Source organism: Lepidochelys kempii, chromosome 6 (assembly GCF_965140265.1).
Source record: "Lepidochelys kempii isolate rLepKem1 chromosome 6, rLepKem1.hap2, whole genome shotgun sequence".
Taxonomy (NCBI): domain Eukaryota; kingdom Metazoa; phylum Chordata; order Testudines; family Cheloniidae; genus Lepidochelys; species Lepidochelys kempii.
In genome coordinates this window covers 26,393,560-26,406,676 of record NC_133261.1, presented here as the reverse complement: position 1 = coordinate 26,406,676, position 13,117 = coordinate 26,393,560, and the positions used below count along the sequence as shown (strand labels likewise).

The 13,117-nt window shown below is 40.9% G+C and overlaps 1 protein-coding gene across 8 annotated transcripts in view; it reads left to right on the top strand.

Annotated features, from left to right (window-relative positions):
- The window catches only part of MOB2 (MOB kinase activator 2), a 166,453-nt gene that overhangs the window by 88,254 nt on the left and 65,082 nt on the right, over positions 1–13,117 (top strand). Inside the window, exon 1 of one of the 8 annotated variants that reach the window (XM_073347217.1) lies at positions 2,947–3,066. The exons of the other annotated variants lie outside the window; for them this stretch is intronic. Coding sequence (XP_073203318.1) covers positions 3,029–3,066 — 38 coding nt within the window. The 5' untranslated portion in view covers positions 2,947–3,028. Of the gene's footprint in view, positions 1–2,946; positions 3,067–13,117 lie in introns of those variants that run through there. 8 annotated transcript variants of the gene reach the window in all.

Genomic DNA, 13,117 nt, shown 5'->3' with positions numbered 1-13,117 from the left:
GACTGGTTTCATTGTTAGGAAATTTCCTTCAGTGAAATACAACTGAAGAGTAATAAGAAAGTAAGTGCTCCTCTACAAGTGTTTGGAGTGCTAAATGTCAACCTCGGTGCCATGGAGGTACTGGCATACAGCAGCAGTTCTTAGACGATAGCAACCCGCGGACCCACATTTTGATTTAAAATTTTTGGCCGACTCTCAAGTCCTTCTGCTCAACCCCGGGCCCTTCCCCCACTCCACCCCTTCTCCCAAGGCTCCACCCCTGCCCCATCTCTTCCTGCCCCCGCCCCCCGAGCGTGCCCCATCCCCGCTCCTCCTCCTCCCTCCCAGCACCTCCTGCAGCTGTTCTCTGGTGTGCAGGAGATGCTGGGAGGGAGTGGGAGGAGTTGATCAGCAGTGCCTGCGGACCCCCTGGAGTATTCTTGCAGACCCCCAGGGGTCCATGGATCCCAGTTTGAGAAACGCAGGCATACAACATTTAAAAAAGCTACCGTAGCCTCTATTTGTTAGAGTATTCTTTTGCGTACATTTTTTATGATGTTTAGTGCAGTCGAGTGAGATGGAGCTAATTTATTCCGATAAACAGTACAATGGTTATTCTACAAATTTTCATTTGTTTTAAAATGAAAATTAATTCAAATAGATTTGAAGTGTAAAATGTTGTCATCCTCTCTTACCATAGTTCTGTACATACTTTCACCATCACAAGTTGTTATTTAAAACAGCTGACTTGAGTCAGTTAAAACAGGTGGCTGCTGTATAAAGTATGTACATCAGAACAACTTATAGCACAACAGAACACTTGATATGTCAAGGCAGAGGAGGGAATGAGAGAAAGGAAAATAGTATTTGTAAAGTAAAACCGTTAATGCCCCCTATGTATCTCCTCTTCTCCACCATAACTTGCATGTGAATTTTTAATTTAAAGTTTTTGCACTAACATGTATGCAAGAGGAAATTCCTCTTGCAGTGACAAACGCCATTGAGCTGACACTCCTGCTCATTACATAGTCTTGCCCACTCCTCTGTATGTCTACACCGAACTATAAACCCAGGGTTTGAACTCAGGCTCAAGCCTAACCCCTCTTCTGTCTGCACACATATCATGCTAACCCAAGGTCCCAGGAGATAGAGTCCAAGCCTAAGTCAAGCCGGGACCCCAGGCTCCAGCCCTATTGCTTTGCAGTGTAGATGCAGCCCCACTGGACTTGTGCCCTGGGAGTCTGCCAAAAATATTCTATAATCCCGTGGGTTGACTTTGTCCTCTGGACAGTCAAATTTTGTGGACAGTCAAGTTTTTCCGATAGTACACCACGCATGAAGGGCTAGAGCAGCCACATTTTTTGTAGGGCTAGGAAGTCTGGGATATGGGTGGTTGGACTTGGGCCCCCATAATGCTGTGTAGATGCTGGAACCCCAGGTTGGGACCCAGGATTCAAAAATTCCAAATCTGGGGTTACAAATGAATGTGGACACTCAGCCCTAGGTTAACAAACGCAGAGTCTAACTAGAGTTCTTCTAACTCCGGGCTTACATGACAGGGTAGAGGTACCCTTGCACATTTAAGGCATGAGGTTATTGGGTGGAACCACATACCTTATGACTGGTGAGGTTCTCCCCTATGTCTGCATAGACGCATACATTGTCATCTGGTGATTCTCATTAAGTGCATTATGAAATGCAATTTTTGTAATACTGAGAGAGACCAGGGAAGGGTCTTTTACTAGACCAACTTCTGTTAGCAAAAGAGACAAGCTTTTGAGCTCCACAGAGCTCTTCATAATAGTGTCAGTTAAAATAACAATTTGGAAACTGGTCATATAGTTGCTTCTGGAGAAATAGCCGGAAGAGTTTGCTACTGTTACTGGTACAGCAGATAAAAAGTCATGTGTGAGATATATTTTTAATGTTAATGAGTTTGAGAAACCTCTCAAGTGGCAAAACTATTCCAGGTCTCTCCCTAGCGAGAAAAAGATTCCACCTTCCCACATATGTATGCCGTTTTCTAGCTGTAATGAAGAAATTAAAAGGGTTCCAGTCATTCTTACTTCACTATTTAGTACAAAATATTTTCCAAGCTTACAGTATTTGTGGGGAAAGCATGTAACTTTCACCATTTGTGTCATAACATCTTGATCCTTTCACAGGTGGTAAAATAACAAATATCTAGGGAAATTTATTTTCAATTTATTTAACCGACACTATTCCAGGAGTCACACAGGGCAGCTGTATAGTTCATAGCTGTCACAGAAGGGTGGGTTGAATAGGAAGGGAAGCAAAGCAACCTAATCAGAGACACTGTAGATCCTGTGATTTATGCAGGGCAGATTGCCCAGGACTGGGCTGCTGGAAGATAATTTCCTCTGCAGTGTGCAAGTGTGACTTCGGAGCTGCTTGTTTCAAACTAGCCTCCTACAAAAAATAAACCTTTTTAAATATTTTGTAATTATCATGTGTCCCCCTCCGCACACCTGTCTTCAGCTTGATTTTTTTTTATGACTTTAAAGGAACATGGACACTATTACTCTGGCTTGTTGCTGAATTACCTTGTATTTTTGAGGTTGTGATGAATATTTGAGTAATAAGTCATAGCAAGAGGAAGAGAGACTATTTGAAGCTGTTTTGATTAACTGGAAGAAGAGGAATCCCAACAATAAACTACATTATTCCAAAAGCTTTTTCCCATGAAATTTGTATCTGGTGGGGTACCATACAACGCTTTTTAATCTTCCTATCCAATTGTCAAATTTCTGCTTCTCTTTTGAAAGCGAGGCTTTATGACTTTTCAGGGAAGGGTGAGGTATTTTACACTTCAAGGCTCTTGTTTGCCTGGGCTGACTTCCTCTGCGCTTCCTGCTAATTGGCTCTGTTGGCTATTTCTCATTGTTCCCAATTGATGACTCAGAGAAACAGGAAAGAGATCCCTTGATTAACAAAAGAAAGACCTACCAACAAACAGGTACCTCTGTTCTGTCTAAATAGAGGACAAACCATCATTCTGGATTTTTTCCTAAGATTTCTATCCACAAGCATGAGGCTTAAGAGGAATGGGTCATACACATTGAGCAGGTAAGAAATAGACTGCATACATATTTACTCCTTTGACTCTGCCATTAAATCTGCACAAAAATCAAAACCTTTTTTTCTTGTGATAGGACATGTAAAACTGCAACAAAAATCTGTGTTTTGTCTTAAAACAAAACGAAACAAAAAAACAAAAAAAACCCCAAAGGTAGATGTCCAAATATATAACATGCAGCTTAGTTAAATTTTTATTTAGCATTTTTAGTCCGCTTTGTTTTAAGGTGTGTACATCTAGACGAGGGGTGGGGCAGTGGCTCTGAGGGTTGAAGGAAGCTGCTCAGTTAAAGGTACAAAGCTTTAGGAAGTCTCTCTTTGGGGGAAGGATGAAGTTTAATTTTTTGTCTTTGTTTAGTTATGAGATTAAATTTAGTTTTTAAACTAAATTTCAAGTTGACTATGTTCCCTTTAGAGGGAGCATCATTATTTGAAAAGTTTAATCTTTGTTTTGTAGCAAATAAGTGCTGTTTGCTAACAAGCAAAGTTAGAGCTTCAGATACTTCAAACTGCTCAAGTCACCCTGTCAAATGTGTTTAAAATTTTTTCTCTGTTTCAAACAAACAAAAAAAATCTCTCCCCCCTGTTGCTGGTTGCTGTGTGAAAGACTCACAAAAACAAGGGCTATTTGAGAGAGAAGGTGAGTGAGGTAAAATCTTTTATTGGACCAGCTTCTGTTGGTGAGAGAGACAAGCTTTCTGGCTACACAGAGCTCTTCAGGTCTGGGAAATAACACCATGTAAAGGAAACAGAGCTTTGAAGAAAATACTATTTTCGTGTTCAGCTAACACTTCTAGTGTGTTAGCAGAAAGATTTGCTCCGGATCGTTGCACACTTCAGTTTGGAAGGCCATGTTCTATTTGTCAGGTGCATTGACAGACCTGTGGTTTAGGCTGCTTTGGAAGGCAAACTGTAAAGGTCTGCATGCTGGAATGTGATATGGTAAATGAGGGCTGTTAGCCTCAATCTTTTTTTTTTTAAAAGCCATTTTTCTGCTATGTCAAATGACTGCGAACAGCAGGCAGTACCTAGTACACTGAGGTATCTATTTTCAACTCTGTGCACAGAATGTTGCATGTTTTGTAACTACAAGGGGAACTTGTACAGCCAGATGATGTATCCAAACGTATTCAGAATGTTCAAAGAACCCCCACAATCTGCAGTTCCATCACCCCACTCACAATATCCTGAATGCCTGGAGTACCCAGGATGGTGTAAAACTGATTGAATAAAATGTCGGTATGGTTGTCAAGTATAACTGATATAATGTGAATTAACTTTTGATGTAAAGTCAGTTGATTTCTTTGAATCTAGACATTGAAATAGATACTTAATTTTTGTAATGAATAGCTGTTAAAACTAAATAAAATGCTGTGTATATCATTTACTGGGGGGAGTGGAAGGGGGCTCGAATTTTGTTGAAACGTTAACCTTAAAACAAAAATACAGTTTGGTTGCAGTTTCCTGTATATACTGTACCTCTAAATGTTTTGAACAGATTATATTTTTAAAACAAAATTAGCCTAACTTGCAACAGTTTCTGAATTTAGTGAGCAGATACTGACTTCTGTGGAGTTTAGTGTAAAGATTTGACCTGTATGCTAAGTCACATACATTCTGTTTTAATCAGAAATACCCACAAATCTTTCCATTATGACTATAAACTTCAAAAGTGCATCAGATTTCTCTTAAATAGAACATTCCAAAGGGGAGAATAGCTGTTTTCTTCATCTCTAACTTCATTACTGTCTGATGCAAATAAATGTCTGGGGATATGCCAACTTGTTCGTTAGAGGTAAATAATAGACTGCATTAAACTCTGCTACAGCTGCTCAGGATGCAATTGTGATATGATTGGTTAATCAAGTTCCAGATCTTCTTATTTGGTGCTAAGAAGGTAAACAGATAATTATTCAACCCGTTTCTGTCTTCAGCAAGTCACGAGGCAGAATTTTTCTCATGTACAATGTGTAGTAATTCTTTTCACTTTGGCTTTCTTTTAATTTTTTTATGCATGAATAAGTTGATGAGTGTTGGTACAGCAGTTCTTAATGTTAAAGTTCTAATCAACAAACATCCAAAGACCTCTATAAATACTACATCATAACCCTATTCCCTCTTCTCCAACAGCTAAACTAGAATTTCCATGCCTTGATGATACATGTTTAGTTAATGACAGATTTCAGAGTAACAGCCGTGTTAGTCTGTATTCGCAAAAAGAAAAGGAGTACTTGTGGCACCTTAGAGACTAACCAATTTATTTGAGCGTGAGCTTTCGTGAGCTACAGCTCACTTCATTGGATCTGCTGCAGTTTCCACGGTATGCATCCGATGAAGTGAGCTGTAGCTCACGAAAGCTCACGCTCAAATAAATTGGTTAGTCTCTAAGGTGCCACAAGTACTCCTTTTCTTTTTATGTTTAGTTAATGTTGTCTCTGAATTGGTCTACGGCATGAGCAGTGGAGATTTGATTTTAGGAGGGGACACTGCATTAAGTGACATGTCATTGTATTGTTGCGTGAGCTTGTATAATTCTGGAAATCTAGGCACTACTGGCTGACCTTGGTATCTTTTTGTGCTGAAACTTCAAACCCAGGTTTGAATCAACTTGGGAACTTGTCTCATGCTATGGATGGTCAGGGGCTGGCTCAACTCAACCGGCTAACACTAGTTAAAATACAACTTGTCCCATCTTTTCTATCCTTCACTGCCTCTTATTAGAGGTGAAAGATTTTTAATACCTCTTTAGAAATTTCATACAAACCATCCTAAGCTGTCTAAAACCATGAAGGTGTAGTAAAAGAGAGGCCTGGTCTACACTACAGATGTTACAGCAGCAAAAGGGGTTTTTCTATTGCTGTAGTTAATCTACCCCCTCAGGACGCAGTAGCTAGGTTGATGGAAGAATTATTTGGTTGAAGTGCCTGGAATAAGACCTTTGAATGCTATTAAATATAATATACTTAAACGATAGCTCCTGCTCCCTCCAGACTTCTCACATATCCTGCTGCACTTTGTCATTAATTGTGGGCAGAACCATAGCTGTGAACTGGAATCTCTCCTAAGTAGACATAAGCTTGCTTATAAATACATGGCTCTAGGGTTTTCACTGAACTGGTATTACAGGAGTGTTGTGGACCTGTGTGTGTATGTGGTGTGTATTTGTAAAAAGTAAAATTGGGTTGTGGGCAACAGGAGGGCAGGTCTTTTATGTAGGCAAAGAAGTCTAGTTCAGTGAATTTGTCAAAGGATCCTTCCCGAGGATGCTTGCCTTAATTCTGCCAAGAATGAAGCAGAGCCTTACAGCTGCCAGCATCATCTTGGCACTTCTGTGAAGTCAGCTTTACTGCTGAAATGCTGGTTTGCAATATGTTGCCCATATTTCTTTGCATTGCATATTTTCCTTTTACAAATTGTGTACTTTTGCGGTCATCCGAACTCTGCTTTTTTATTTGCTTAGTGTTGTACTTATTGGCAATGAAAAATGCACCAGTGCATTAACTTATTCTGTTCGCAGGTGCTGTGTTTTTCAGTATTTCTTTTCCCTGATACCCTCTCCATGCTAGTCAGCACCTTTCTTCTTGCACAAGAGGCCTGGGAAATCTCTAGCTTTATTTATTCTGCCTCTCCTTCCTCATGTGTATTGTAAGTCCTCCTGCTTGTTTAATTATAGCAGGATATACGACCAGGCATGGATGCTGGGGAAAATAGACTCCCGACCCACCTAGAGTGAACGTATACTCTGAAAATAATGGTGTGTTGGGCTTGCTTACTCATTGGTTTCCTTAAATCAGTAAGGGCTGGTCTATTCTGTTGTTTTTTATTTTTTTTTTTGTACCACTATTTATAAAGGTGCCAGTATAACTGTCCACGCTATGGGGTAGTACCGTTTTAACTAGTCAACTCTTGAAAGATTTTACTGATATAGCTCTACAATACTGTGCTAGCAAAGAGCTTCCAGTGGTGTGGACACAGTTTATACTAACAAAACTGTGCTTTTGCTGGCATTGCATATTCCAGGCATCCCTTCCCTCTCCAGCCAACCCCCCACCCCCCCGCTAAGCACAAAAAGCTGTATCATCAAAAACACAGTTTTGCTGGCTTAAGCTATGTCTATGCTAGGGGCTTTTGCTGGCACAGCTGTGTTTGTCTGCCTCATCACATCCCTGACCAGCATAGCTATTTGGAGAAAAGTTTGCAATGTAGATGTGGGCTACGTCAGTTTCTAAACCAACGTGGTTACAGAGGTGCAAAGCCTGTGCAGAGTCTTAAGGCTGGTCTGAACAGTGCACTCTGCAATTCATACGTGGTGGTCATCCCAAACTCATGGCAATGAAAATCTTGCAGCACATCATATGGTCTATACTTTAAGGCAGACATCGCTGGTACAGGGTGAAGATTTTAGATAGGCTATTTCCCAGAAATGAAAAAAATATCACAGAAGGGAACTTTCCATTGTTTTTCTGTAGTGAGTGTGCAAGAGCTTGTGGGCTTTCTCGGTCTCCTCTTTGTCTGTTATAGGACCGCTTAGTCTGTTATAGAACTTCTAATCTGTCTTGTGTAATTGGAGCATTGCACTAAAAGGGTCTTATTTAATTTAATTTAGTTATGACAGTTTTATTTTCAGTAGGTCCCAGATTTTACTTCTTGCTACTAAGTTAATGCTGGTTGGTATGTATTACGAGCCCCTGGTAAGAGGAAAAGGAATGCTGGGTGATGCTGCATTGAGGGGGCGGGCAGGATGAAGCCTTGAAAATGCAGTGTTTGTGGTTAACCGGTCAATTAGCTCCTCAGTTGCTGATTAACCTTCATTTTATGCTCTTGAAAAATCTTTGTTCAGCCTGCTGTGTCAGGTGGCTTTGTTGTAAATTCAAACAGCTGAGACACCAGAGTTACTTTATTTCCTCTCTCCAGCACTATATTTGACAAGACCACTTTGATTTCTCTTGTGCCTGGAAATGCTTGCTTGTGCCTTTCAATACAGCGTGTGGTCGGAGGTCTCTGATCATTGGTGGCTGCTTTCAGAAGAAGTGTGTGTAAGGCAGCTTCAGTCACAAGCAGCTAAGCAGAGTCACTGCTTTGTTTATGTATGTTTCCATTGTATGGTATGCAGCCAAGTTGTCACTTCTCTACCTGTCTTGTTGAGTTTTCTGCTTGGTTTAAACTTTTTTTCCCCTGCAGTGCGTGTTTAACAATCCAGAAATCGAGTAGCTCATCACAAGAATGAGTGCAGTGAGAGCCTGTTGATATTCATATGGAAATGACCTTCTGTGCTGCGATGCCCTGTTTCCAACTGAGTTGGCCCAACAGCCTAGTAGTATGGCTTTTGCTTTTATAGGGCTTGTTTCTTCCCAGTCTCCCTTGCTCACTAACAGTTGGAAAGGGCTAAGAGTTGAGCTTGCGTAATCAAGAGCCTTTAAAAAAAGAAAAGGAGGACTTGTGGCACCTTAGAGACTAACAAATTTATTTGAGCATAAGCTTTCGTGAGCTACAGCTCACTTCATTGGAGCCTTTAGTTACAAATCAGAACCTTAAAGAGGCAATGCACTGCTTTTTGGGGTCGGGGCAAAGAAGAGGGAACGGTTAAGAGTAACTTGTGATTAACTGACTCCTTCTGCTGATGTAAACATTTTGTTGGCTCCCAAAATTAATCTCTTCTAGACCTTGTGTAGAAGGTCAGAACTGGGGGCAACAATGAATGTGGCTACCATAGATGTTTCGCTATATTAGGAAACATTTTTTTGAAGACTTTTAAAGGAAGTGGTTTTAATGGCAAAAAGACATAAGCTAAGGTGAAATGCCAGCACTGCTCACTGAGTGTTGAGTGACTCAGGCTGAAGGGAACCTTGTTTGTTTCCTGGTCAACAATGGCCATTTGTGCCCATTTCATACTTATTAACGGGCCGGAGTTAGCAGAGGTTTGGGGAGGTGCTTTTCCATTTTCAGTACAGTAGCGAATTGTGACCTCAACTCATTATAGTCCAATTACAAATGAATGGTGTGGGTTGTACATAATGCTGTACTGAAATGCTGGCACTAAAATGCTTTTTTAACTAAGCAATTTTAGATCCAGGGTTAAGCGTGTTTAAGTAGAATCAGGCAGTTTTGCATATCGATCCAAATCTATGCAGTTTGAAGAAACTCTGATTGCAGAGTAGAGCTCAGTGAGATCTGCCTAAATGATCCTAGCATCATTTTTCCCAGCACAGTGAAGCTTCCTTTTCCAAAAAATTGGAATTTTTCCTGTATCACACTCTTTCCTTGCCTCCCAGTTAGGTGAAAAGAGCCAAGTTGTTGCAGAGTATTCAGTGTGTGAACATGTGCACAAAGTTTGAAAGGGATTTTGAGTTGGAGAGGTATGTGTGTTTGCTTAAGGAAAGAGAAGTGTGCACCAGGTCACAGCAAGACAATAGGAAACGTTAACATGGAGAGGAGATTTATGGTTTGAAAGAATAGTATCTTCTGTGCTAAAGTGAGTTCTGAAATCCAGCAACTGATTTTCCACCACCACCACCACACACTCACACTGCCATTATGTATCCTGGTGCTGCCCCATGACCAGAGCTGTCCCTAGGGGAGTGTAGGGTCTGGGGCAGAAGTGATGAATCCATCATACCAGCCCACGGGGTCCCCCAAAGCATGGGGCCTGGAGCGGTCGCCCCGATTCGCCGTACCCGAGGGCTGACTCTACCCATGACCATTATAAAATGTACTTCATAGGCTGTAGACTGTGTGTGTATGGTTGACAACCACCTGAGATTCTTTAAACCTATCATGATTAAGTCTACGATTTTGTCACAGAGGTCACAGAATCCATGTTTCTTCCAGAGACCTCCATGACTTCATCCCGTGGGTGGTGGGGGGCCCCGAGCAGCTCCCAGCTGCCGTGGAGGGATCCCACAGCTCTGATTCCCCATAGGCTTCTGTGAATTTTTCTTTGTTGCCCATGACCTGTCCATAACTTTTACTAAAAATATCTGTGACAAAATCTTAGGCTTAAATTCATGATCTATCTCAGGTGGATGAAACTGTTTTCTGGATGCTTGTTTACTTTCCAGTGTACATGATTTTGTGATGTTGGAGTAACCAAAGACCACAAATCGGGACAGACACCTGGACTTGCTTACTCAAGCCAAATTTATTTAGCTGTTGGCTAAAAACATTGGATGTGTATTTATAAACTTGGGTATAGCCCACATTGGCTCTGGCCTGATTGAATAGCATCTTAACACTTCACAAAATTGAATTGGCTGAAGTAAGTCCCTCCAGATAAGGGCTAGAAGCTACCACTTACCTCATAATCATAAGTGTTGCTAGGTATGATTATTATTGACTGGGTTGTAACAAAAGGAGTCTTCAGGGGCCATAAGGGTATCTGAAGCCAGGAGTAAGGCCTTCAGAATGAGGTAAGGAAGCCTGTAGCTGGCAGTGGAAAGAGGTGTGGGGCCATCTGAAGCTGCCTAAAGAGAGCCAGCAAGGGCAAGGGGTTTTGCAGATGGCACAAAGATGGGAAAGCTGGTACGAAGATGGTGACAGAGAGAGCTATTGGGGATGGAATTCTAGATTAGGAAACTGACCACCTAAATCATGAACAAAGTGCACTCTGATTTGGGATTGCGGTGGGATGACTGCCGACAGTCATGTTACTGAAGGGTTGTTTCTTGTTCATGGTTTGGAATGTTTCCACAGTGTACTGGCATTGCTTGTTTACTTGAGAAATGGGCAGCTACCATAACTCAGAAGTGGATAACGTCCCCTTTCAATATGTGACATATAAACTTCAAGCCCCTAAGTATGAGATTTCACTAGGACTTGCTCTGCAAATTGTAGTGTGGTATTAACAAAACTGTTTGATAAAGTGGATTTGAAACTGGCCCTTCTTCATGGTGACTTGAACTGTATGTTTTTTAATGATCAAATAGTCTTTGATACCCTTTTGATCAGCCAATTATTCAGATCAGCAGAGCATGTAATATAGACTTATACTGTAACATAGGTCAGGAATGGTAATCCTTTAGTGCTAGACTTTGTTTAAAACAAATTAAAGATTTTTGTCTGTTAAATGGAAAACTTACTTGTGTTAAAGGCAAACTGTACAGTCTGTTAAAAAATGAAAGAATTAGGACACAAGATGGAAAGATGCTCATCTTTATCTTTAGTAGACCTCTTAATCTTGTTGGGCTTTAGTCACTCTCCCCCAGCTTTCACTCCCATCCTTCGGGAATATTATAAATCAGTGATCATATTTTACGTAGATTATTCTTTCTAATATATTAACTGTACACAACCTACCAATAACTCTAACGTAGACTTAATTTAAAAAGGTTCCAGAAACAGAAATTGGGTTCACAGCCGCAGCTCATGGTATCCCAGGAATTCTCAAGTCTGTGTTAATGTGTTCTGTCCCTTTTATCATTTTTTTTCCCCCTAGCAAGTACATGTTGTACCTGGAAATCTTTCAGTGTTCTTTTGTATGTAAACAATACAATGGTGCATCGTCTAGAAAGCAGTCATCTATATTTTAATGCCAAATCTAAACCCATTAAAATGCTCTGATGAGGGCTGGGGTTTTATTTTCAAATAGGTACTTACCATTTCAAGCTTGGTTCAGGATAGGGTAATGGAGATAAATTATCACTAAATTCCAGCCTAGACATTTCCAGTTGTTGACTTCACACCACCTCTAGTAACCTGCACAGTGGAGAGCATTGTGGGGAGAAGGGAAAAGGCTTATAGCCAGGGTAATGCATATGCAAAGGTGGAAGAGTGCCCATTAAAACTGAGTATTTAATTTACCTGTTGGTGTACACCAGAATGACCAAAGTCCTAAATTATAATTATCTAAGGAAAGTAGAGGCAACAAATTAACCCTACTAAGATTCCTGCCTTCTCTCCGATGCCAGTGATCATGAATACCAAATGTAATCACTTGATATGTAACCACTGAACAGACCAAGGACAGTTTCTTTACTTCTCTTCAGATGATATACTAAGACTTTAACTTTTTAACTCGTTCAGTAGTTTTTCAGTGAATTCAGGTGTTTAACTGAAACAATATAACAACTCACTTCCCCTCTACTCACACTGGATCCCATGTTGTACAGTTAACTGGGGTATAAGTTGCAGCATCTTTGCCTCCCTGCTATATTAAAAGATCGAGCTTTGTTGTAATCTGTCTATCAAGGCTCTTCTACTAAAGCCACGAAAGGAAAATACAGATGCAAGTCTATTAATGATTTCTCTTCTGCTTCTCAGCCATCCTCTCTCTTGCCACAGTGCAGGATGTAATATCAGTAATTTCACATTGCCTCTAGCTCAGCTAAAACAAAGATGTGCTTTTCTTCGTTTTCCCCTGGGGGAGCACAGCAGAAGGGCTGGAAAGAGGCTGATGAACAGGTGATACCAATACTAGTCATGTCTTAGGTGGTCCCCAGCAGTTTTAAGATTTCCATTGCACTGAATTCTGACTCCTTTTCATAGGTGCATGAATGTTTTATTGCTTTGGAGTCGGTTGTATTTCTTAGTCCTGGGTGACGGGTCAGTTAATTCTCATTTAGTACTTTCACAACCCTGCACCTCTCTCAAGACACTAGGATGCTTTGGGGCTTCTTCAGACCAGTAGGGTTCCTGTCACCGCTTGCCTGTAACCCTGTTGCTTCTGTGCTTTTGGCTCTGACACTAGCAATGTGCTTGATGCACAATGGCCTCACCATGGCTTCCACCTGCCTGACTAATCCTTGCAACCCTTCCAGTCCTGAATTTTCCCCAATCATCTTCCTTGCAGTGTCCTGCCCCTCTTGTTGGATACTCAGAGAAGTTGTTCACTGCCTCCAAAGAGACAGAGCACACACCAGCCTTTTAGTTTAGCTGAGGACCTCACCCTTCAGTTTAATACACGGCACTGAGAGGGTTTTATAATTGGACAAGAATAAGTTCATTACCAAAGAACAGATATTTAAGTGGTAATAAGTAAAAACAGAAGACACAGATAAAATTACAAGTAAAAGAAAACCAAACATGCTTTCTGGTGGCTAAAACTTAA